Source organism: Cavia porcellus, unplaced genomic scaffold (genome assembly GCF_034190915.1).
Source record: "Cavia porcellus strain 051 isolate PalLab524CR breed Dunkin Hartley unplaced genomic scaffold, mCavPor4.1 scaffold_30, whole genome shotgun sequence".
Lineage (NCBI taxonomy): Eukaryota > Metazoa > Chordata > Mammalia > Rodentia > Caviidae > Cavia > Cavia porcellus.
Window position 1 is genome coordinate 46,372,863 of NW_026947513.1, and position 25,102 is coordinate 46,397,964.

At 39.6% G+C, this 25,102-nt stretch overlaps 1 protein-coding gene across 10 annotated transcripts in view; it reads left to right on the plus strand.

The window, feature by feature from the left end:
* The window catches only part of Slc4a4 (solute carrier family 4 member 4), a 329,139-nt gene that overhangs the window by 225,256 nt on the left and 78,781 nt on the right, over positions 1-25,102 (plus strand). For all 10 annotated transcript variants that reach the window (XM_063240311.1, XM_063240312.1, XM_063240308.1 and 7 more), the window contains 4 exons: positions 4,909-4,996; positions 7,731-7,885; positions 9,218-9,331; positions 11,160-11,334. In XM_063240311.1, coding sequence (XP_063096381.1) covers positions 4,909-4,996; positions 7,731-7,885; positions 9,218-9,331; positions 11,160-11,334 — 532 coding nt within the window. The remainder of the gene's footprint in view (positions 1-4,908; positions 4,997-7,730; positions 7,886-9,217; positions 9,332-11,159; positions 11,335-25,102) is intronic.

A 25,102-nucleotide genomic window follows, 5' to 3' on the forward strand; every position in this document is an offset into this window, starting at 1 on the left:
CTCAAGTAAAATCTGCATATCTAAACTTTCAATAGTCTTTTGCTTTCTTAATTCTGGATTATTTTTTCTATCTTCTACATAAATATACAGTATTTTGAAATAGACCCTAACATTTTAGAGAATACTAGTTGTAAATCATTTTAAATTTAATATAAGATAGAGAAGTAAATAATAAAATAACAATGTGGCAAGTCATCCCTGGTATTATAAAACCTTGCTGTGGAAGTTACTGTGGATGGTTTTTCTCTGTGGAATCACAGGCCTAGGATATTGCTTGTGCAGGTGATATTGGGCAGAAGTATGTGGTTGAAAGAACAGAAGGTAGGAAAGCCTATCTTTAGCCCTTCATTTACTACTCTTTTTTAAAAATTTTATTTAAAGAAACACTAAACAAAACAGAAAATGGGTAGAAATAATACATATGTTCAGAGAAAAAAATGAACAGTAAGAAATCACTAGTTGATGTTTACATACTGTCCTCTAACAAATAGTTATTCAAGATACTAAAGTGGAGCATATAAAGTGGGGATTCAAACAGTGGGACTGCAATCAGTTCTATTCAACTATCCAACAAAACCTTAGAAATATGGTTATCAATCCTATACACTTAAACATACATGCAGTTATCCATATCTTCAATTATGTTGAGACTGAACAAACCCAAGTGGGCTAATATCACTCTGAGCAAAGAATAATACTATTGCTGGGTTTCACATTATGACACTCCAGGATCAGCACTGGGTACTTTAGTGTCTCTTTTTCTTCAAAGTATCTGTTCATTTCATCATGTGTCATAAGATCAGTTCCCATACACTGTTTATAGATTCTACACATGCATGAGTCTTAACATGTATTTTTACCCTTTCTATATTAGAGGGAAAAACAAAACAAAGCAAGGCAAAACAAAACATACTGCTATAAATACATGAAACGAAAAAGACATATAAGACCACTGTACAAAGAGTTCTACCATAGTTCCTGGGTTGTCTCTTGTTATCTTCAATAGAATTGGCTATATCATCAGACATAGTATAATTGAATATATCAGTACATACCAGTATTAATAAAAACACAACTTTGTATATAGTATAAAACTTCAAAAACAGGCAGTAATGAAACCAGAATGTGTATTGTAGAGTCTTGTCACCTTTAGTGTAGTTGCCTGTACTCTCAGACTTGATACTATCAATCATATCAGTTTTGAATAAAATATGTCAATACCAAACAGCAATCAAACAAACCAGATTTAATGAAGATCAGTCAAGATAAAACAGTCATACAGGGCTCCAGATTAAGATAATAGGAAATTAAAGATGATCACTGTCCTATATCCTGATGTTTTTGGGATAGCTGTCTGTGCCCTCAAATCTAATGCAAGTAGACAAACTGGGACAGAATAAAATCTATCTAAGCAGAGTGGTGCAACTAATGTGGGTTTTAAATCCTGATACACTATTAACAATATATTCTGCCATCTTTTTAAGACTCTCCCTCCTCTTTCACTTCCCCAGGGTACACTGTGCATTTTTGGGTCTAAGACCCTTGGTCTTAAATTAGGTAGGAGGGACAACCTGCTATTTACCTAAGTGGTTCCAAACCTTCTCTCTCCTGGACTTGATCTCTAATTGTATTCCTTTACCTATTAAAGCCTGTCTTTCCATCCTATCCACAAATACTGGTCTGGTTGCCCCTATTACTCTCTGGTTCTCTGTCACATTGAGCATTGTTTTCTCATATTTGATTTTCAGTCCATGTCCTCTTTTTCATGTTAATTATATTTCCTATAAATAGCATCTAGGTGGACCCTGCCTCCTGATCTACTCCACATGTGGTTCTTTTTTTTTTTAAATTTAGTATATTAAGGTCATCTGTATTAGAGTTTATAACCAACCTTCTCTGCCTCATTTCTGTTATGCTCTTTTTTTGCCATCAGTTGTCTGCTTATCTTCTTCATTCTGTTTTCTGCTCCATTCGCTGAGGCCTCTCTGCCACTGTTCCTGGAATCCTAGTACTTTTCTCCCTCTCTAGAATGCCCTGCAATATTCTCTGTAGAGTTGGATTGGTGGTTGTGAATTTCCAAGTTCCTCTTTGTCTTGGAAGCATCTTGTTTTTCCATTAATTTCTAGAGACAGTTTAGCAGGGTATATCAATCTGAATTGGAGGTTATTTTCTTTCAGGGCTTGGAATATTTCACTCCAGGCTCTTCTTGACTTGATGGTTTGTATTGAGAAGCCTGCTGTGATTCTGATGGGCCTTCCTTTATAGGTGATCTGTTTATCTCTAACAAATTTTAATATTCTGTTTTATATTGAATTTCTGGGATCTTGATTATGATATGCCTGGGTGTAGCTCGGTTTTTGTTGTAGGTGGCTGGAGTTCTGTATGCCTCATACATCAGGATATCATTTCCTTTTCCTATGTTTGGGAAGTTTTCCTTAATTATTTCTGTGAATAGCCTTTGTAGCTCCTTTGTTTATATCCCTGCTTCTTCACTGACTTTCTTTATTCTCAAGTGATAGATCCTCTTGTCTTCTTCTAGCCTTTGTATTGTTAGTTTTTGTTTCTTTGTTATTTTTTAAAAATTTTCCCTTTCATAACCCCACATTGCAAAGCTGTCCTCCAGTTTGGATAATCTCTCCTTAGTTTCTGTCAAGCAGATTTGCCATCTTTCCATAGAGTTTTTAATTTCCTGGTAATCTCTTTGAATCTGCTTCATGTATTCTATATTTTGTTTATATTCTTCATCAAATGGTTCTCTCCTTTGTTTGAGTTCCTCCCTTCTTCCATCTGTGTCTGCATGAGGGGTGCTTAGTATCTCTTTTATTAATCTTCTTATATCTTGCTTTACTTGGCTAAATATTTCACTTTTGAACTTGTCTATGAGGTCCCAAATATATCTCTTTATGTCCACTGGTGCCGTGTCTGATATTGCCTATTTGCTGTCCTCATTCTCCTTTGTATTTACCTGTCTTGGGTCAGTGTTCTCAGGGTTGGGACCTGGGGACTTTTTGTTGTTGCTTCCTCTTCCCATCTTTTTTGTTTCTTCCAGGAGGCCCCGGATTCTTTCTTTGTTGGTTACAATTCTTCTGAAGCATGCTGGCTAGGTTACCCTGCTTGCTGCAGTGTGCTAGTAAGTTGCAAACAGGGCCAGTGTATGCTGGCCTCTTCCCTCTGGATCAGTCAAGCTGCTAAGGCCTTCACTGTATTGCTGTGCACCACCTCCCCTCCGAGTCAGTCAAACTTCTTAGGCTTCACTGCATTAGTGTGTACCGCCACCCCTAGGGAATTGATTTCAGATAACCTATTTGGTCTCAGCCAGGTCACATGACCCAGGCCTACCTCACTCCACCAACCCCATTTGGGAAGGGAACAACTGACTGAAGTCACTGCTGCACCTTGTACTTGCCAGTCCTGCCAGGTCCCAGAATGTCATCCGCCAGAGCCCCCCTTTCTGTGGAATGGCTTCAATCCCGTCACTCACCACAGGTCGATGCAGGCTCCCTGCCAGTTCAGCTTTCTGTTCAGCTGGCCGACCCCTGACCTCAGTGTAACTGCGCCTCCAGTGAGTCAAAGTGGCAGGACCTTGGATGGCTCAGCAAGTCACCTGCTGCAGTGGGAGCACTGAACCTTTAGCTGTTCCAATAGTAGCCCCAGGAATGTATGTTTGTTGGTTCTTCTCACCTTGGTTTCTTCTTGGGATGAGAGAATTCATCTCCCTCTGTTTAGGACTCCCCACACTTTATTATGTTAATTCTAAGTTGACTATCTCAGGGAGCCTCTGTAGCCAGCTGTTATCTATCCACCATCTTTGCTCCCTCCGTTTACTATTCTTTTGATTTTATTTCTGGTGCTCAGGAGTGAGCCCAGGGCCACTGACCTGCAGCACCTGTCACTTGTTAAGATCATCAGTTACGTCCATCAGTCTCAGTGTGCTCACCATTAAACAGCAGTAGTAGAGCTGTCCTCTTTGCAGAGGCTTATGTGGAGAGTGAAATAAGGTGATGAACACGAAATTTCCAGTGGGCTTCACAAAGCCGTGCAGCCTCTAATAGCATCATTGACATTGTTCTCCTTTTCTCGCTGTTAGGTAGGATGTGGTCAGTCTCCAGGCAGGGATTTATCCAGTCATTTTGTATTCATTTATTTACCATGTTCCATCCTCCCCAGTGGGGACTACATCTTATCTTTACCCAGGGAGGGGCGTTTGTCCACATGATAAGTGGGACCAAGCTCAGGACTGCACATTTTGAGGACCTGTGTACTACGGAGCAATGCTTTGTGCATTATTAAGAAAACAAGTTTGGAAAGGAAAATGAGGACACCCGCAAAAATATCTTAACCATCTGTGAATGGTGTTTTACTGAGAATTTCTCTCATATTTGTCTTTCCTTGCGTTGTCTGTCAGCATGTGGCTTGTGAAGATTTCGTATTTGCTGATTTCCAGTCACTTGTGAGTAGACATATTTCTCACAAGTATGGAGAGGATCATTGTCACTGCCCATGTTGGCACAGGAAAGTCAGCAAAATCCCAAAATGTACTAAGTCTTACTATGCACAACAGGTTTGCTCCAAAGATTACAGATATCGGTATAAATGAGAAAAAAGGAAATTTAAAACAGAAAAATGGAACAACTCTCGCAATACATGAAGAAAACCTTTCCTGCTCCCGAAGAGGCTTCTCAAGTTTCCATGCTGAATTCGCCTTTGCCTCTAAATAAACTGAACAATGATTTGTGTTTTGCAACCATGTGAAAATATTTTTCAGGTTATCAAGAACATTACCTTTGTTTTAAAGATGAGTTCTAGACCTAACCTTTTTTATGAACTAAAGTAAAAGTGTTCAGCATTATGCATGTTAAACTTGGTGAAATTTGTATTACAGTTTCTGTTTCTTTTCTTTTCCATTAGGTTCTTGTTCATTCTCTTAGGTCCTAAGGGGAAAGCCAAGTCGTACCATGAGATCGGCAGAGCCATTGCAACCTTGATGTCTGATGAGGTAGGGATGGGAAGCCAGGGTGCTGTGACCGTCCTCCTGCTGCTTTCTTACTGAAGGTCAGCGTATCCACAAACACACCAGCACACTTCATTCACTGCAGCTGTGCAGGCAGCAGGCCTTTGTGTGATTCGAGGTACAGTTGGTGGATGACACCTATGGAGTAGAATTTTTAAAAGTCATGTGTGCATTTGTCTGCAGTAGATTTAACTCAGTGTTGGAAGAAAACACATAAACATAGTTTCCTTTTCCTTTTTTATTGGAGGTACTGAGTATTGAAACCAGGGGAAAATGTTCTATCATTGAGATATCCCCAGTCTTTCCCTTCTTTTTCTGAACATTTTTAAATCTTTTAAAAACTGAAAATATTTTTACTTGACATAACCTTTTCTCAGGTTAAAGTCTGATGTTCCAATGCATGCATACAGTTTGTGATTAGCTGAGGCATGGTAGGCTAAGTATGGTTGGAATTAATTGTTTCCAATGGCTAGGAAAAAGGATTTTGAATGTTCCCAATGACATACACATCTAAGGAGATGGATGTGCCTTTATCTTGATTAGATCATCACATATTTTCAGCTCTTAAAACTGATGTATGTTAAATATTCTTTAAAACATTCGAGGTCACTGTAATAACTTTACCTCTTAAAGTGTTTAATATATTAATTCTTAGAATTGAAATAATCTACTATACTATAATATACTATATGGCCATATAGTATATTATTTTGGAAATCATGTTTTATATAACAACGCATAGGTAAATGGATCGTGTATTTTTCTTAGGTATTAGAGAACACATATTTTTATGGGTTTCTTGCTTCGTGGGAAGTATGATATATATTATACTGCTTCAGCTACAGTCACTGCACAGTTTCTAGTACTTCGGAATTGTGATCTCAGTCACTCTCGTAATAGCTAGGGTGTTGTATGTGCATTTGAGGTTTACTAAAACTGAGCTATTCTTATGGTAGTAGAAATACTGTTGGATATAGTATCATTAATTTTTGTTTCCATGTCTTTCTAACTTTCTATATTTCCAAGTGTTTTGCTTTTATGTCATTACTTGATGTTGATTTCCCCACATTTTAGGTAGAGAACTAACACTTCTCCACAAAGGCTTTGTGTGTTGATAACGCAGGTGGTTGCCTTTTTCTGGGTTTGAAAACTTTGCAGTATAAGAATGCTGTTATTTTTCCCTTGCGGGAACACTTTTTCCTTTGCTTGTAGTAAATTCATTTGTTTATTTTTGCATGTTTATAGTTTCCTTATTTTTTAAAAGTCTTTCTCTGGAGGTACATTAACTAGGAATGCTTCAGGGTACAATTTACGGCTTATAGTGGCTTAAGCAGTCTGGGGTTAGTGTTCTCATGTAACAGAAAGTCAGGAGGTAGATAGTGGCTGAGGTTCATTTGACTTAACTGCTTAGAGATCAGCAGAGAGCTAAGGCTCTTTTTAAGATGGCAGTTCATCCCATCAGTACTGTGAAAAGTGTGGAATGAGCTCATCATTTTGTGTCCAGTCAGCATAGGACAAAAGGGTAGAGGAGTGTGAGGTGTATGGCCTCTCTCTCTCTCTCTCTCTCTCTCTTTCTCTTTTTGTTAACCAAGTAATCTAAAGTTTTTCCAAACAACCTTTCTCTTCTGTCACGTGGGCTGGAGCTGTCAGTCTTTGTCCAGGGTTGGCTGGGGAAGTGTGTGTCACTCTCCAGTCTCTGTGGTAGCAATAGCAAGAGAAACTGAAGTGGACTTGGCAGTGTCTGCCATGGGACGGGCCAGACCTTTGATTGCCCTCTGCCAACTCCACAGTCCCCAAGCCATTAAATTGTTATTCAACTGATAGCTTTAAAAATGCCTTTCTAGAATAGATTCAGTAGAAATGTACAAGTTGGTAAAGTGTTGAACGGGGAACATTTCTTCTGGAAGCTAAATGATTTGACTTATGAAGTATGAAAACTTTGGTTGATATGTGCAGAACTTCCAGATGTTCACCTTGGTTAGAAGACTGAAAGCTGACAAAAGGATGGTGTATCTTTTGGGAATTCCTGCTATGGAGCTTGCTCCTTTGGATAGGTTAGCTTTTACCTTGCTAAAGGGAGACATATGATCATATAAGTAGATTATTTTATTTTGTGTGTTGCTGATACAACCTAAATTTTAATCTTTTTTTAGTAGTGCATGTTGTTTATGTGTTTGAGAACCACAGTGTTTTTAGTCTTCATCTGATCTTAATACTTAGCTTGGACTTTTTCTTCTTGAATTACCAGCAGTTGTTTGCCCCAGTAGTTTTTATATCAGGGAGTGACTCTTTATTGTCTATCTCCAAACTGTATTCATCTGGCTCTTCAGCAACTCTACAGGGAGTAGTACCAAAGGAGTTCTACTGAAAGGCATGGCATTTTACAGTATTGATAGGGAAAAATCCCATTTAAAATAGTTATTTCCCCATCTCCACTATATTCTTTGAGTTCATTGTAAGAATACATAAAATCCCTAGAATAGGTGAGCAGCATAGTTCAATGTAAAACACTGACTGGCTTGCATAAGTCTCTGATATCCAGCACCACAAAATCAAAATTAAAAATAAGTATTTTGGAGCAAGCCGAACAATATAGAATATAAGAATATTCTCTGATAATAATGTCAGTGAATTATGGATTACATTTTTCAGCTCAATGAGGTGTGGGTCGAGCTGACAGTTCCCTTGTTGGACTGACACTTCTGTTACCTTTTTGTAGGTTTTCCATGACATTGCTTATAAAGCTAAAGACAGGCATGACCTGATCGCTGGGATTGACGAGTTCCTGGATGAGGTCATTGTCCTTCCGCCGGGAGAGTGGGACCCAACTATCAGGATAGAGCCTCCCAAGAGCCTTCCGTCATCTGACAAGAGGTAACTTCTGGGCAGCTGGGAGTTTCAAGGGGCCAGGACACTCCCGGGGCTGTGTTTGTATCTGGGAAATAACAGTGAGGTCAAGTTGCTGCCCTAATATTTTTAGATTCCTATGAATGTATTGCTTCATGGGAACCATTTACAGGTCATGGTTTCACATATCCTTGACACTATAAAATAAATGTTTAATGTTTTGATTTTCTTCAGTGTTTACAAATTAGAGAGCTCAGATCCTGATGTTTGCATGTATAATGGACTCTTTTGAGAGGGTTTTGGGGATTCCTGTACATGAGGAAGAATTAGTTTATTCAGAATGAGTCTGCAAAAATATAAGATGGTGAGAAATTGAATGAGGTAGTTGAGGAGAACCATTTCCTGGAAAATCTCTTATTGTTCTGTGAAAGTGTCCCTCTTACACACTTAGTTCAGCTTGTCTCTTTATCCAAACCTTGGTCTTGACTCTAAATATGACACTTTAAGAACTGTGGCTTACCTGGATAGTATCAGGTTCGAAAGTTTAGGCATCAGCTGAGAAGATAATGAGATTCATTATAACGCCCATTCTCGTTGACTTTTATCTACTTTTGAAGACCTACAATGTCTCCAATGTTTTGGTTTTGTCGGTTTTGTTCTTTACTATTTTGTTCAATTGCATTATAACTAATGCTATAGGCAATTCTATTAGAGATAGCGGGAGGCATTATGGTAACCATTGATGATTACCTTGTATTATGTTTTTATATTACCTATTATGTCCACCCTTTTGACTTGACCGATTCTGTCCTGTTATGTCTCATTTGGTTTTACTCTCTTCCAAAAAAGCAATAAGAACCGTGCGAGCAATGAAACCCAAAATGTGTAATAGTCATTGTACAAAAGAGAGGAAAAGAAAGTGCTCTAAACTATATAACTGCATGTATATTTAAGTGTATAAGATAGGAAATGATATCACAGAGTTTTATTGGATCATTGAACAGAACTGTTTGCAGTATCATTGTTGGAATGTCCACTCTACAAGCTTTAATTTTGTGACTTGAACAATTATTTTTAAGATGGCAATATGTAATCCATTAACTAGTGATTTCCTACTGTTCATTTTTTTCTTCTGTAAATCTGTATAACTTGTACCCTTTCACTGTTTTTTTTTCTTTTCTCCTTAAATAAAAAAAAAAAGAAAGAAAAAAAAAAAAAAAAAAAAAAACTGTGGCTTAGAGTAGCTGGAAGGCCTGATGCAGGTTTTCACTGTCTTCCCATTAGCAGGTGCTTGAGTCAGCCGGGAAGCAAATGAACGAAGTAAGCTAATCTCTGTGTGGCCTCTGTTGTCTTGCTCAGGAAGAACATGTACTCAGGTGGAGATAATGTTCAGATGAACGGGGATACACCCCATGATGGCGGCCACGGAGGAGGAGGCCACGGGGACTGTGAGGAGCTGAAGCGGACTGGACGGTAACTGACGGGTCCTTTTGCCATTCACGAGAGGGCTTTCTTTGGATCTGAATTTCCTGTCTCCTTTCTGAGCTTGCTTTCCTCATCTTTTTGATTCCTCTTTTCATTTATTCAGGCAACAGATACTTTAGTGCACCTAGAGGTCACAGGCACGGGGAAGGCAGTGAATCAAAAGTGATGGTGCCATGAGGGCCTCCTGATGGGAATGCGGTCTTTCAGATCCGGTGGGGTGGGAGAGGAAGCCAACGGGATGGCAGCCTTGGCAGAGGAGGTCGAAGAGAGGCAGGCAGAGTGTGTGGCAGGTGACACTGGACTGGCGGCTGGAGGACGATGCAGGGTATTGAGACAGTCACACTGGTGGCGGGTGAGTGTGGTGGCAGGGACTGGTAGGTGAAGTGTAGCCTGCCCACACAGTCTCTACCTCAGCCTCGTGTGTCTGTGCCCAAGTGAGTAAGCACCATCAGTGTGAGTGGCTCTCGGACCCGTGCTCTGCCCCCTTGGCTGGCCACAGTGGACATCCTGGCATCCTAGGAGGGCACAGAGCCTTTCCTTTCTGATTCTGAGCCCTCGGGTTCTCCTTGTCTCTGTGGGTTAAGTAAAATTTTAAGTAGGATACTAAAGATAATGCTTTTTGAAAAAACACATTGAGATTTTAAAAGACAAACGTGTGTCATTTTAATATGCAGTAAAATCTAAAAAGATGAAGTTGTTTTCCTCTCAAAATGAACCATGTGGATCTTTTTTTTTCTTAGAGAACGAAAAACCAGACCTTCTCCCCACCTGCCCCGCCTGCCCCGCCTGCCCCGTTTCCAGTGAGCAGTGCACTGTGGAGCGTGGGGATGTGTCTGGGGATTGTGGTGTTTGGTGATGTTGGCATTGTGCACGCACCACAGGCAGACTGGGGTGGGGTGGCTCAGGGGAGGTCAGTGGAGCCCTCAGTGTAATTACAAGTCAAGTTTAACAGCAGGATGTGTGAGGCAGGTGCCATGTAGGGAGTGCACTGTCTTACCATGCCCTGTCAGTGCGTGGGAGTATACTGGAAAGTGCAGATCAGGGCAGCTCCGAGGCCCCTTGTCACAGCGGGCGCTCTGGGCAGAAGCCATGCATTCTGGGAAGGCGGAGCTGCAAGATTTGCTTTGGGGGAGCGGCTACCCCACCACCCAGCTGCCCCGCTCACCTGCCCTGCCAGGGCTGGGCCACCCCTCTTGCGTAGCTCAGCTGTGTGCCGTCTCCCTTGGTTGCTGCAGGCCTTCACCCCAGAGTCAGCTTCCAGGGGACCCATTCTGCCACCACATCTGAAACTTCAACTATTTCTTCCCCACTTAATCGGTCCTGTTTTGCTTTTACTGATTTACCTTTTTACCTTTCCCGTGTCTCCTGAAAGCAGACTGCACACATTGAGGCCTTTGGTCAGTGTGTTTGCTTTTGTGTCCCAGAACCCAGAACAGTGCTGTGGTGGGGGCATGTCGTGGAAGTGAGCCTCTGCAGTGAGCGTTTGTAGCAGAGATGGGACTGGGAAGGGTGCTGTGGAAGGGTTGCAGCGTACCTCAGATGACCTGCTCACACACTGAGGTGTTTTCTGTTAGGAATGAAAGACCTCTCATCTAAAGACCAGCTGGGTGATGCTGGGGGAGTTTGGCACCTGAGTGGTGACTGAAAAAGAGAAGAAAATTTATTCCTGTGCATTTTTCTGGTCTCCACTTAAGTGGTTAAGTTGTATCTTGTCATTGTCTCAAGTGCTAAAGCATAGACTATTTTTGGTTTGGTAGACCTCACTGGCATTTACTTTATGTTTGCTCACATGTATGTTTGCTGTCTCCCTGTCCAGGTTCTGTGGCGGATTAATTAAGGACATCAAGAGGAAAGCGCCATTTTTTGCCAGTGATTTTTATGATGCTTTAAATATTCAGGCTCTTTCAGCAATTCTCTTCATCTATCTGGCAACTGTGACTAACGCCATCACTTTCGGAGGCCTGCTTGGGGATGCCACCGACAACATGCAGGTGGGTCTCGTTTGGAGAGGCTGCAAATAGTACAGCCCAGATTGTCGCCTCACCCCTGAGCTCTGTGGGAAGCAGATGGCCTTTCAGTTACTCAGCGCGGTTTTCTTGGTCTTGGGGGGATGCTGCATTTCACTTTGCTTCTGGCGTGGTGCTGTATTTCCAGCATGTTAGTAATTACAGAAATAGCTCGATGAAATCTGGCTTGAGTCACAAGTGGAGAAGAGAAGGGGAGGAAATGAGGATCCACATCTATTTGGGCAAAGAGTATCAGCTGCTTCATTTTTGTGCAGTGCACAAAGTTTAGGTCTGCTGCTACCCTGAAAGTACAAAGCCAGCTCTGGGGAACTTGGAAATGACTCTGCGGTGCATACATGATTACCTTCCTTGCTTCACCTTTGTTTTTATGTGAGCAAATAGAGTCATCAAACACTGCAGTGATTGCTCCCAATAGAATTCAGCATAACTAATACAAGCCGCAAGTTGTTTCTTCTGTACTTGGACCTGTCTCTCATTAAGCTGTAAGGATTCTGCACAGCTGATTTGGAACCATTAATTGTAGTCACAACTTGTTGGTTACTTTGAATGTAGTGTTTGTCTTCCTTTTGCATTGATAATAGCTACAGGTTTAATGAAAGAAAAGATGTCTTCAATCAATCAGAGCAATATGTACAAAAGTACATTAGTCAATAAATATATATACTATAAATATGAATATACACTATGCTAGGGACTGTGTACACAGTGGTAAATGAAGCTGATACTCTAATTAAAAGAGCTCAATTTAAGCCCTTTTCAAATTATCTCCGCCCACTTTACTATTTATTAATGTTTAATCAATGTGATGTTTGTAAATGCTGCCAGTCAGCTTTTCTGAATGGTATTAATTTTAAAAATTACTTTTGTTTCATTTCTTTTTTCTTCTCACTTGTATTTTAGATTTCTCCCTGCATGCAAAAAGAAGATGGTGGATATCTATACACTTGTGTTGTTCCCAATATAAAGGGAGAAGTTACTTTAGACAATTACTGCATTTTAGGTTAAAATGCCTTGTCTGTTAGTTTTGCTGCATAACCTGTTGTCCTCAAACATAGAGGCCGGAGGTGACTATTTTATGTCATTTTGCATGAGCCTGTCAGCTAAATGGGTCTTTCTTTGATTCTTCACATGCTTTGCAGTCAACCTCAGGGGTTGATACCACCCAATGGCTTTCGACTCAGTGTGGTCACCTGAGCCGGTGTGCCTGGACACCTGGGGTCCGGAACTCTCCACACAACTTGTCACATGTCTGGCCTGGTCCTCCTTGCAGTATGGGAACAGTGATGACACTCCAGAACTCACACTCCACTGTCACTCGAAAGAGGAGTTGCCATTCATCTCTGTTTGTTTCCATGTGAATGTCCTCAAATTTGCTTCACTTTCTGATTTTCAAAGAGAAGCTGGAAATTCAAATTTCAGTGATATCTTGTGACTTTTAAGTATTAACAACAAGTAACATTTTAAAAAAAAAACACATGGTGGCCAAAGCATACTTATCTTTGTATTATCCACGAGAGGCCATCAGCATAGGTCCTAGAGACCAAGCATGGGACACAGACATGAATGCACAAAGAGACCATCTCCCCATCTCCCATCTCTCTCTGCCTTTTGCGCATCCCTAAGATGGAAACAGATGACCTGTATTGTGATGTCAGCAATGGGAGTTTTAGAAGCTCAGATCCATGTTCACGCTGGGCAGCTCTTCCTCACTGAGATGGCCATGTAATGATCACTGTCACACATCATTCAAGAAAGGAAGTCAGCACGCCAAGGCCAGCAAGCAGAAGATAGTACAGGCAGCCACCTGTAAAGAAAATAGCCTAAACCTGTGATTTTGAGAGGGGGTATGAATAAGACTACCTCTGTCTATCGGGATGGAAGAGACCTTATGGAGATAATTTTTAACATTTTTTCAGGGTTGTTCTCATCCAGGTGAGGCTATTGTAGTACTTTCCTGTGTGTGAACTTACTCCCTTTTTGAGTTGGATTGTTATGCTTACAGCTTCTCAGACTGAGCTTTGGAATGTAGCCTCAGAGACAGGGAAAGCAGGTTGAAATCTGTTCTGACCTCTCCTTTGGAAATCAATTCCCATCTGACTGAGTGCTTAGGAAAAGGCTTTGCCATGACCTGGCATGGCTATGCCAGTGAAATTAGCTATGTTCTGGTTTTGAAGATTTCAGAAGAAACATAAATGGTTTGGTGCATCAGAATGCTACGTAGTACACTAAATAACTTTTCTGGATATCACTTTTGGGAGTTGTTAACTCAAAAATGATGCAAACTTATGATAACATTTTCCAGACATAATTTATTTGATGAGTAGATTTTGTAACTGTCATTGATAATTTAGATAAAACGTGTTGTTTTGAAGGTTTTTATGAATGGTGAAATACTGAAGAAGGTTCTTTCTGTTCCACTTTGGAAGCCTGTTGTTCCACTAAGAACTATCTTGGTTGTGTCTTCTTCCTTAACTCTGATTCGGCTCTTCCAGTAGTCACAGCAGGTGGCAGAAACACTGGAAAAGAAGGATAAAGAAAATGAATTGTTGTCAACATGTTCAAGGATAGAAACAAAATGACTGTTAACATATTTTTGTGGAACAGAAATTCAACAACTAGTTTTACCTATTTGTCGAGGAGTATCTTATGATCAAAAAGGTGCGCACTTTACTGTGCACCATTTTTGGTGCCATGGCAGTTGGGACTTTACATCAAAACAACAGGGCCGTTTGTGTAAGGTCTAGGTCATTTCACAGATCTCAGCAAGAGGTTCATTTGTTCCGCTGTAAATATTTATGGGGGGTCTTTTATGCTGTAGGCATTGTTTTAAGTGTTGAGAATATACAGTTAGGTGAGCAAAGTAGATAAAAATCTCATTGTGATGGTTCTTTTAGCTTAAAATGAAAGTGATCATTCCCCCTGGCCGCTCCTCCCAAGATATTGGTGGGTGTGTTTAGGGGGGTGATGTCCCCCGCTTCATTTGGCTTTCTGTACACTAGACCAAGACTAAGCAGAAAGCCTTGGCAAGACTTGGAAAGTCTTCCACTGAGTCACATCTTCCTAAATGAGGCAGTGGGTTATGCACACAGCACAGGCAGCACCCATGAGTCAGCTGGAAGCGTGTCTTTGCTTTATAGACAGACAGCTAAGAGATAGTTCACACGGGGCTTATTGTCAGGCTACAAATAGACGTGAGTGCTGGTGGAGACATGTTGTGCAAACACAGATGAGTCACCACGCAACTGTTGTCTAAGTCAGCTCTTCTGCCAGCTTCTGTTCAGAAGGTCTTGCCTGCTAGAAGATAGGAATTTATATTTAAGCGTTTATTTCAGACCTGATAGCTGACGAGATGCCCATCATTAGAAGCACGTGATGCTGGGAACTATGTGGAAACTATGTACAAGATAAAATAGTTGAGGCTTTGATGGCTCAAGTATAACTCAGTTGTGATGCCACTATAAATGTCCACATGAATCCCCCAACTTTGCCATGTTTATTTTGCCCATCAGCTCTGGGAGGACTGTGGGGCTTACTAGGTGGGATTCATAAATTTCTTGCTAAGCATGAGCAATTAGAGTTATGTTTGGGCTTGTGAGTGTAATGAACCACTTTGTTAAGAGTCAGCCTTTGTTCAGCTAAGATCTAACCCCAGCTTGAACCTACTCCCTCTTCTTAGAGCTTCGGCTTGCTGGAGTCCAGTAACAGCACTCACTCTTACCCTTTCCATGAGTGGCATCAGCACTGCAGTGTCTCATTGCTGCAGTGGCAAGGTGACAAAGCTTTGCGGCACTGTGATGCAGTGTTGGGCCTCTTCTACAGCTAAACTGTCTCCAACCTCAAACAGCAACTCATGACTGTGTATTTGTATTCTTGGTTGCCAAACAAGAATATAGCTCCATTCATTTAGATGTTTCTAATTAAATTGTTATGTGTCAGTGTATGAATATATTCCACCAGGATATATTGCAGTTGAGCTTTCATTCAAGATATTACCTGAACAGAACCTCAAATCAAACTAAACACCTATTTGTGTATTGATGAGTCCCTGGGGCTGATACTGGCATCAGGAATAATTTTGGATGCTCTGTGGCAATTTCAAAATTGTTCTCCTTAGCCTTTCAGAATATAGAAAAGCACTTTAATTTAAATCTACATTTAATTGTGAATGACTAAGCACAGTCTAGCATGAAGACAGAGTGGAGAAAGTAATTTTGAATTTTTTCCAAGAGTAAATGTAATCCTGTTTTCACAAATCTTTTAGCAAAAGGATGTGGTAAGATTTCAGAATTTTGTAAATTTTATGATATTCATGGAGTCCAACAGAACACATTTTGAGGGAACTTGTCTTATTATAAGTAACAGTTATAGCTGGCATCTCCAGATTTGAGGCTTTATTTTAACATGCTGCTGTGCTCAAAATTTTTAATCAATTTGCTTGAGTTGGAAATGTATCATTTCTTATGCACATGTAATATTCCGCAATACCATAAACACTTCTTTCTAAATACTACAACTTACAACAAAAAATTAAAACAAATTGATAATTATTTTACTGTATTGAGAATGTGCAATAATTTCATTTTACCTATGCATTTCACTTGGCACCAAAATGCATTTCCTTTTTGAAATGGAGGTACAGACTGACATGTTCATCTCTGCTAGCAACATACTCTAGTTTGAAAAAGTTAGGTAGGTACAATCTGTCAGAAGGACGCTCTTTGATTATTCTGGTCAGCAAAATTAAGCCTGTTTAGTGACAGAGAAACACTTCTGCATTGCTTAGTTGTCAGTAAGATTTACTGGCTGATGCTTGTTTGAGACAGAAACTTTAGGTCATATGCTTTTGACATTCTGAATTAAACTTGCTTTGTGTTTTGTTCTTTTGTTTTTCTTAATTTGAATGCCTTTATCACCTCCCCTCCATTTTGGTGATCAGAAAATGATAGAGATTTGGGCAGCATTAGAGTCCCAAGATGATGGTAAAGTCAAACATTTTTTAAAAATTTTAGTTATTGTTAAGACAGCTTTCTTTTTAAAATAAGGCCTAACTATGCATTGTAGGATAGTGAAACAATATAAAATTATATACAACACAATGTTGCCCTAAAACCATTACTCAGAAATAATTATGAACATTTTCATGGCATCCTCTCATTCCTATTGCAATGTACGTGCAGATGGACCATCGTAGATAAAAGGCTGTCTGTGAATTAGGTTATGTACGTGTTGTTTCATAACTTCAGTATTTCCTACAATCCTTGTAAAGGTTAGATTTCATCCTTCTCTTTGGTGCTTCCTGTGGGTTGAAAAAAAGTGGCTCGTTCTTGTTCAATCTAACTGTCTTTGATGTGTAGTGAGAGTGACTCTCTTTCCATATTTTCATTGACTATGTACTTCTTTATACTTGCATGCTTGGTGTAGTTTGCTTTTGAAACATTTAATATTTTTCTCACTGACTCATGTGAACTCCTTGTATATTCTTTTTCTTTAAAAAAGAAACCCTGCAAAATATATTTTTCTAGAGCTACTATACAACTTTTACCATCATTTATAGTTTCTTTTAGGTACAGATTTAAAGTTTTGTATAGTCAAAATCTTCATTTGTATTTTTTTCATGATAAGTTTAAAGAGGCCTTTCCTACCCCAAGATTAGAAAAATATTTACCCACATATTTTGGTTCTTTGATGTTTTCGTTTAAATTTTTTACCCATCTGGAAATGATTTTTGTGCAAGGCTATACTGGCATTTGATGTTTTAGATCCATGTTCACAGCTCTTCAAATAAAAAGTAAAGGCCTCACAGCTTTCTCATCCTCACTAGACCAGAAGTTGAAACTCTTGCTAAAGTTTAGGTCTCGTGTTTTTCTTCAACCAGAGAGATAATGTGCTTTTTAAGTCTTTCCCTTTCTTCAGTTCCTGCTGGTAATGTAAACAAGGATCCTCCCTTCAACAGCAGAACACACTGGGTAGACAAGATGACCAGGAGGGCTTGGCAGCTGATCTCCCCGGGCAGAAATTCCCGATTCCTAGGCTGTACCTACCCCAGTGAAATAGAAAACTGGTTTGTGTGTTCAGTCTTCCCTGGTGTGAGTGAACAGTCCCGGGTAGTTGATCAAAATACTATTCAGAAGGAAGGGTGTTGTGTGAATAGTTGTATCCCAGATTTGGGCCACAGGAGAGTCACCTGGGGAGCTTCAAAAAAAAACCTCTATTTCTCAAGGCCTCATCTTCAGAGATCCTGATTTCATTGTTCAAGGTGGAGATGAGGAAACAGAACTTTAACTCTCAGGTCACCTGGATTTCATTTAGATGCTTGCATCCTTTCTCTGCTTTATTTGATCCTATTGGGGACCTTTCGCCAAAGCTCATGCAGGTATTTTGGGTTCAGCTGCCTGCTCCCAGTGACGTTAGCTGCTCATTTTCGTTGGCTAACCTTCAGATTCAGAGACTCATCCGGAGACACTTCATTTTATTACTCCACATACTGCACAGTTCATAGAAATCAACACAAACGTGGGCTAAAATTTCTCTTTTATGATTAGAAAAACAAAATATTTTAAACCTGAACTATCAGTAACATTAGCACATGCTTTATCATTTAATACCCCTGAAATGTTTTGTCTTCTGAATTTTACTGGGTTGACGATTGTCAGAGAAATAAAAAGTCTCTTGTTTTCTTATGCAGTTGTATCACTTTGCTTGTCATCATTTACTTTTTTCCATCATTGCCACTCAACCTTCCAGAGTAGCAGTGTAAGTAACACTCCAAATGTTCAGGTCCATACGAAAAAGGACACAAAACAATAAAAACCTTTATTGTTACAAAGAGATACTAAATTAGAACTAAGTGGAAATTGACAGCACACATCTATCATTTTTAGTGTTTATTCTCTTGAATGTGTTTGCTTTGCCTTAGCCAGGATAGGAAATAGGTGCCCTTAAGTCCTAGCCATCAGTAGCTCAAAGCATGATTTTTGGAATCTTTGCTCTTATGGTCTTATGAGGCCATCTTTGGTTTATTGTCATGTTCTCATGCAAGCAGAAAAGACTTCACAAGTTGTTTGAGATATGGATTTTGACTTTGCTGCTGCAAAAGACTGTTTCCTCAAAGCAGTAGCTCTCTGTGGTGTAGTGGGCCACCCACCCCCAGCCCTCCTTGCATTGATTTAGAATTTTCTCTAGAAGCATAGCAGAGCTTAAAAAGAGGAAGAAGATGGAGAGTGTTCAGGAGTGAATGAAAAGAAAAGATGAAGACCAGTTCTTGAAGGAAGGGAAGGCTATTTGGGCTCTGCTATGCTTCTAGAGAAAATTCTGGGCAGAAGGAATAGTAGACAGTAAGGGAAAGGAAACACATCTCTGCTTCATATTACATTTTATTCTGAGATCTTTATATGTTATTTCATTTAGTCCAAATATCTTCTGAGGTAGCCATTAATTTCACAGAAGTGAGAAATCTCTGACTCCCAGATACACTGTGCTGAACTGCTAAGGAATAATCTTGGAGATCAGCTCATGTGCGTCTTCCTCTTCTGTCTAAATGAGTACCTCATATATGTGATTATTGTTGCCCAGAAGGTTTCATCCAGCAGAGACCCGGCTGAGCACTCCTGTGCATGGTCTGATCTGATGTGTACTAACCTTCTCACATATAAAGGAGTAAAGTAGTTTAGTCTTTAGGTGAGAAAATGACATTGTCTGAATGTCAGTGCGGAGTTCTCCAGTGACAGTGTTTGCTGCTCACTCGTATCATCTCGATTTTGTAAATCTTGCATGGAGAAACTTAAATCAACAGAGGTGAACAGACAGTCCTGAGATCACCAGGATTTGGGGGACTGAACAGTTTAGGCTTTGTGTTTTCTTTTTTTTTATTTAAGGAGAAAAAGAAAAAAAAACAGAAAAAGGGTACAAGTTATACAGAATTTCAGAAAAAATAAACAGTAGGAAATCACTAGTTAATAGATTACATATTGTCATCTTAGAAATAGTTGTTTAAGTTACAAAATTAAAGCATATAGAGTGGACATTCAAACAGTGAGACTGCAAACAGTTCTGTTCAGTGACCCAACAAAACTCAGTAATATGGTTATCTATCGTATACACTTAAATATACATGCAGTTATATCCTTTAGAGCACTTTCTTTTCCTCTCTTTTGTACAATGAAAATTACACATTTTGGGTTTTTATTACTCCCACAGTTCTTACTACTTTTTTTTGAAGAGAATAAAACCAAATGTGACATAACAAAACAGAGTCAATCAAATCAAAAGGATGGACATAATACATAATGTAAAAACAAAATACAAGGTGATCAACAATGGTTACCATAATGCCTCTTGCTATCTTAAAAACAATTGCGTATCTCATCAGTTATAATAAAATTGAACAAAACAGTAAAGAACAAAACCAATAAAACCAAAACACTGGACACATTACAGGACTTCAAAAGAAGATAACAGTCAAACCAGAATGGGCATCATAATGAATCTTATTGTCTTTTTTTTTTTTTTTTGTCTTTTTCATTTTTATCGGTACCAAAGATCGAACTCACGACCGCCTGCTTGCAAGGCAGGTGCTTATGCCACTGAGCTAAATCCCCAGCCCCTGAATCTTATTGTCTTCACAGTTGTTGCCTATAATCTCAAACTTGGTACTATCAAGCAAAACAGAATAGAGGAAAATCAGTCAAAACAAGATGGTGAGAGCAATAGAAGGTTTTGAATAAAGTTAATAGGAAATCAAAGTGGGTTACTATAATATATCCTGCTATTTTTAATTTATTTTTCCCTTAATTAAAAAGATAAAAATAAAAAAGTAAATAATAAAAAAAGGAGATTGAGATAAAAGAGGACATAACAAAACAGCACAGGTCAGAACATAACCATTTAAGCAAAATGGTGTTTCACCACAAGATATCCCAACATAAAAGTAGTTACCATAGTGTCTCTTTCCTTGAAATCTTTGAGTATAACTTCATATACTGTAGCATCAAACATATCATGACAATGTAAAACCATTCAAGAGAATGACAGTATTACAGGGTATTTAGAATCAACTAACAGAAAATGAACAATGGTTTCTGTATAATCTCCTTGTCTATAAAAGTTTTTGTTTATATTATCACATATACTAAAATCTAATACGATACAACATGTTAAGATGGATGGAGACAAGAACAAAAGCTTGATGGGACTTCAAAACAAGATGATATTAAATCAGCACTAGCTATTATGATGTCTTGTTTTCTCCAAAATAGCTGTTCCTACCATCCAACCTTCTCTGCCTCATTTCTGTTGAGCTCTTTTTCTGTCATTAGTTGTCAGTTTTCTTCTTTATTTTGCTTTCTGCTCCATTCATTGTGGCCGCTCTGCCACTGTTTCTGGAAACTTGGTATTTTTCTTTTTTAGAATGTCCTGTAGTATTCTCTGTAGAGTTGAATTGGTGGTTGCAAATTCCCCTAGTTCCTCTTTATCCTGGAAGCACCTTGTTTTTCCATCAATTTCTAGGGACAGTTGTGCAGGATATATCAATCTTGGCTGGAGGTTATTATCTTTCAAAGCTTGAATTACTTTGCCCCATGCTCTTCGTGATTTGATGGTTTGTGCCAGGAAGTCTGCTGTAATTCTGATGGGTGTTCCCTTTCTTCCCTGTTTCCAGCCTGCACTGTTTCTATCTTGCAGTAGTGATGAGCAATAAGCATTTCCCTGAATCTAATAAAGAATGATGCACCTATCATGTGAACCAGAAACAGATAAGTGATCTGTTTCTTGTCTCTGATGGCTTTTAATATTCTTTTCTTATATTGGAATTCTCGAATTTTGATTATTATATGCATGGGTGTAGTTCTGTTTGGGTTGTAGGTGGCTGGGGTCCTATATGCCTCATACATCTGAGTATCTTTACCTTTTGCTAAATTAGGGAAATTCTCCTGGATTATTTCTGTGAATAGCCTTTGTAGTTCATTTATTTGTGTCCGTACTTCTTCTTTTACGTTCTTAGTTCTTAAGTTACAAATTCTCTTATCATCTTCTAGCCTTTGTATTATTGCTGTTTGTTTCCTTGTTATTTTTAAGAAGTTTTTCATTTCATGCTCCCACATTACAAATCTGTCCTCCAGTTCAGATAATCTATCCTTAGTTTCTTTCTCTATTGTTATGCCAGCTTTCAATAGAGTTTTTAGTTTCCTGGTATTCTCTTTGAACCTGCTTTACGTATTCTGTTTTCTCTATTTTCTCCATCAAATGATTCTCCCCTTTTTTCCTGTTCTTCCATTCCATCATCTGTTTTTTCTTGGGCGGTGCTTAGCATTTCTCTAACTATTCTACTTATATCTTGCTTTACTTCATTAAATACTTCATTTTTAAACTTGTCTATGAGGCTCCAGAGATACTGCTTTATGTCTGTTGGTGCCGTGTCTGATATTACATGTTTTCTGTCCTCATTCTCCTTTGCATTTACCTTTCCTGGATCAGTGTTCTCAGGATTAGGAGCTGAGAACCCTTTTCTTGTTGCTCCCTCTTTCTATACTTTTTGTTCCTCCCATACAAGCATATATAGGAGGCCCAGTTTCTTTCTTTGAGAGCTATAGTTTGTTTGAATTGTGCCGGCTAGGTGTTCCCGCCCACTGCAGTGTACTAGGGAGACACAGATCTGGGCAGCTTCTACTGAGGCCAGCCCCTCCAGCTCAACCTACTGAAGGCTTCACTACTAGGGTGCACTGCCAGGCACTGGGACCTTATTTGGGGTAGCCTACTGGGTCTTAGTCCGCGGCGTCACCCAGGCCAAGCGCTCCCCACCAATCCTGCTTGAGAGGTGAATATGCAACTAAAGTCACTGCAGTGTCCTGTTCCGGCTAGTCTTCCCAGTCCCAGAATGTCCTCTGTTGGAGCCTCTAGTCTATGGAAGGGTCCCAGTTCCTCTCACTCATCACAGGTCAATGCAGGGCTTCCTGCCAGACCCACTCTCAACTCCGTTTGCCGATTCCTGCTCTCAGAGCTTTCGCATCTCTCTCCCTGCTGTGCTGATTTAGATGCAGCAGCAGGAGCAGGAAATTCAAATCACGGTTTCCAAAGGCGCCTTTGCTGCTGGGATTTTATGCACCAGGATTGCATTTCCAGTTGGTTTCTCTCAGCTTAGTTCATTCCTGGGTTGGCAGGGTATGTCACCCCTTGCTTAGGACTCCTCACACTGCATCATTCCTGGATTCTAAGCTGGCTATCTTAGAGAGCCTCCATAGCTGCTGTTATCTATCCGCCATGTTCTCCTGGAAGTTCAGGCTTCGTGTTTTCTCGTGGTCAGTTCTTCACTTCTTCTGTTAATCCACAGTTGGTGTCATGTGTTTGAATAAGATGAAGGCTACCAGGATGGCCCGGGGCACGTGGTGGCTCAGGGTCTGCACACCTCAGATATCTGCCATCCCTGTACTCTCAAGAGCCCACCAGGAAGTCAGATTTAAATGTGTCTGCATGACTCATGCTACACCTGTTAAAAGTGTTGGTTCTTTTTAAAAAGGTATAGCAAACATTGATATAGTAAAAGAGCTTTCTGATAGTTCACAGTATAATTTGCCATCAGCCCTAATTACAGTTACTCATTATGTGAGATTATTTTAAAGTTTTCTCTACTATGAAAAGGAACATGTTAGAATGAGAAAATAGTTCTTTTCTTAGGAAGGCTGGAAGCATCTTTAAGCAAGTGTCCACTGTAATGTATACAATAAATCACCTGTCCCTATTTCAAAATTATTAGCCATAAAATGGAAAACTAGTATTTACCAAAGGATCAAATACTGAAATAAAAATAATCAACCTTTAATGTCACAAGACTTCCATAAATCAAAGTCATTTTCTGGAAAGAAAATTGTTTGCTGTTCTTACTGAATGAGGAGCTCTGGCTGTGGACCTTTGTTTGGATCTAGGAAGTCACTTGGGGATGGTTTCTCCAGGGTCTCCAGGATTTCCTGAGTCTCTAAAGAGCACGTGGAACAGTGATGATGCGTGACGACAGGAGAAGAGACATGAAAGAGGCTGGAAGAGGCTATTTTTGCCTCTTCACTGACTAATAGCTATGTTGAGTAGAGAGTCCTGAATTTCACATTCATCCTTTCTTCCCTGTTTCCAGCCTGCACTGTTTCTATCTTGCAGTAGTGATGAGCAATAAGCATTTCCATGAATCTAATAAAGAATGATGCACCTATCATGTGAACCTAGGGTGTGGCTTTTCCTGCCACGTGGAGCTTTCAAGTGCTTAACCCTTCATGTAAGTTGTAAAACAAAAATGTAAAAGCAAAGACAGAAAGATAAATTACAAAGCCATGAAAAGCATAGGAGCTAAAAATCTGTATGACTAAATATTGGATCCAAAGACACACCTTTATCCTTGCCAAGATGGAGGTGTGGTTAGACAGGTGTATGTGCCATGTTGAATGTTCATGTCATATATCTCCTCAGACATCAATATTTAAACCCAGGAAATCAGGACAAATAGTGTTTGTGGGTAATAAGGAAATACTTTCCTGGGTAAATGCATTGGTTCTGTTTCTCTATAAAAGATGCATTAGTTCTGTTTCTGTATAAAAGAACCAGGTAGAAGGGCTCTGAACCATGAAGTCACCCCCTCAGTTGTACTTAGAGGCTCACATCTACATAAGTAGGGTCCTTAGCAGACCTCCCTGCAGAGACCCCACCAGGACCTCCCCCTGGACAGGAGCTGCCTGGACTACGTCAGAGCCAGCTCACGTACTGTGTGAGAAGCTGGTTTTACTCCACATATCTCTTGTGCCTGCCCCTTCCCACCTAGCTCCATTATTATCTGGTGCTACTCAAAAGGGTGTCACCTGCTTTCTAATCTTAAAAGGATTCTCTGCTGTCATGTCACTCTCAGGAGAATGTGCCTGACTCTGAAGCAGTGTAAAAATACTTCGACTAATCACCACAGTGGGGTCTCAAAGATGGTTTTTGACTAGTGCTGGAAGTTAATGTAAGTAAATTCTGTTGAACATTAAAACCAATTTCTTCATAATCATTTACTATGCATTAAATTTTCTCAAAAAATGGTGTGGAGGACAAATTGCTGGAGAAGTTCCAACACAGTGGGAAGAGGGGGTTTAGTGAGGGCAGCCGGTAGACAGGCTGCTTTTTTGGGATTAGGAACGAAGACAGTGACGGAGAGACCTCAGTTTCCCAGAAGTCTAATCAACCCCGGTGAGGAGTGGTGTGGAGTAAGAAGTAGCTTTCTGAATGTAAGCTCTATTTTTAAGAACAGCTGCTTTATTGCTCAATTGAGGAGGAATATCTTCTATAATATCTAACACATACAGGCAATTACAGAGATCACATAATTTTGCTCTATTGGGTAAATTAATCTATGTTTACATTATTTATATATTTATATTATTGTGCTCTTGAAATCTGTACGGTTCATTCATTTGAAAAATACTTGATTTTTTTGGGGGGGGGGGTACCAGGGATCAAACTCAGGACCTTGTGCTTAAAGTACTTGATTTTAATGTTTAGATCTGTGGATTTAAGGATGAATAAATGGTCTCTGACCTCTCTTTACATTTAAAAGGTAACCCTTAAGAAAATACTAAGCTAAAAAAAAAGATTATTCTACAAATATGAATGTGCTGTTCTAGCTGATATTTGAAACAATGAAAAGTACAGGAAACAAACTAGTTAGCTATCATCAGAAGTGTTAGTACTAAATCTGATTGGTAAGTTAGGATTGAGCCTA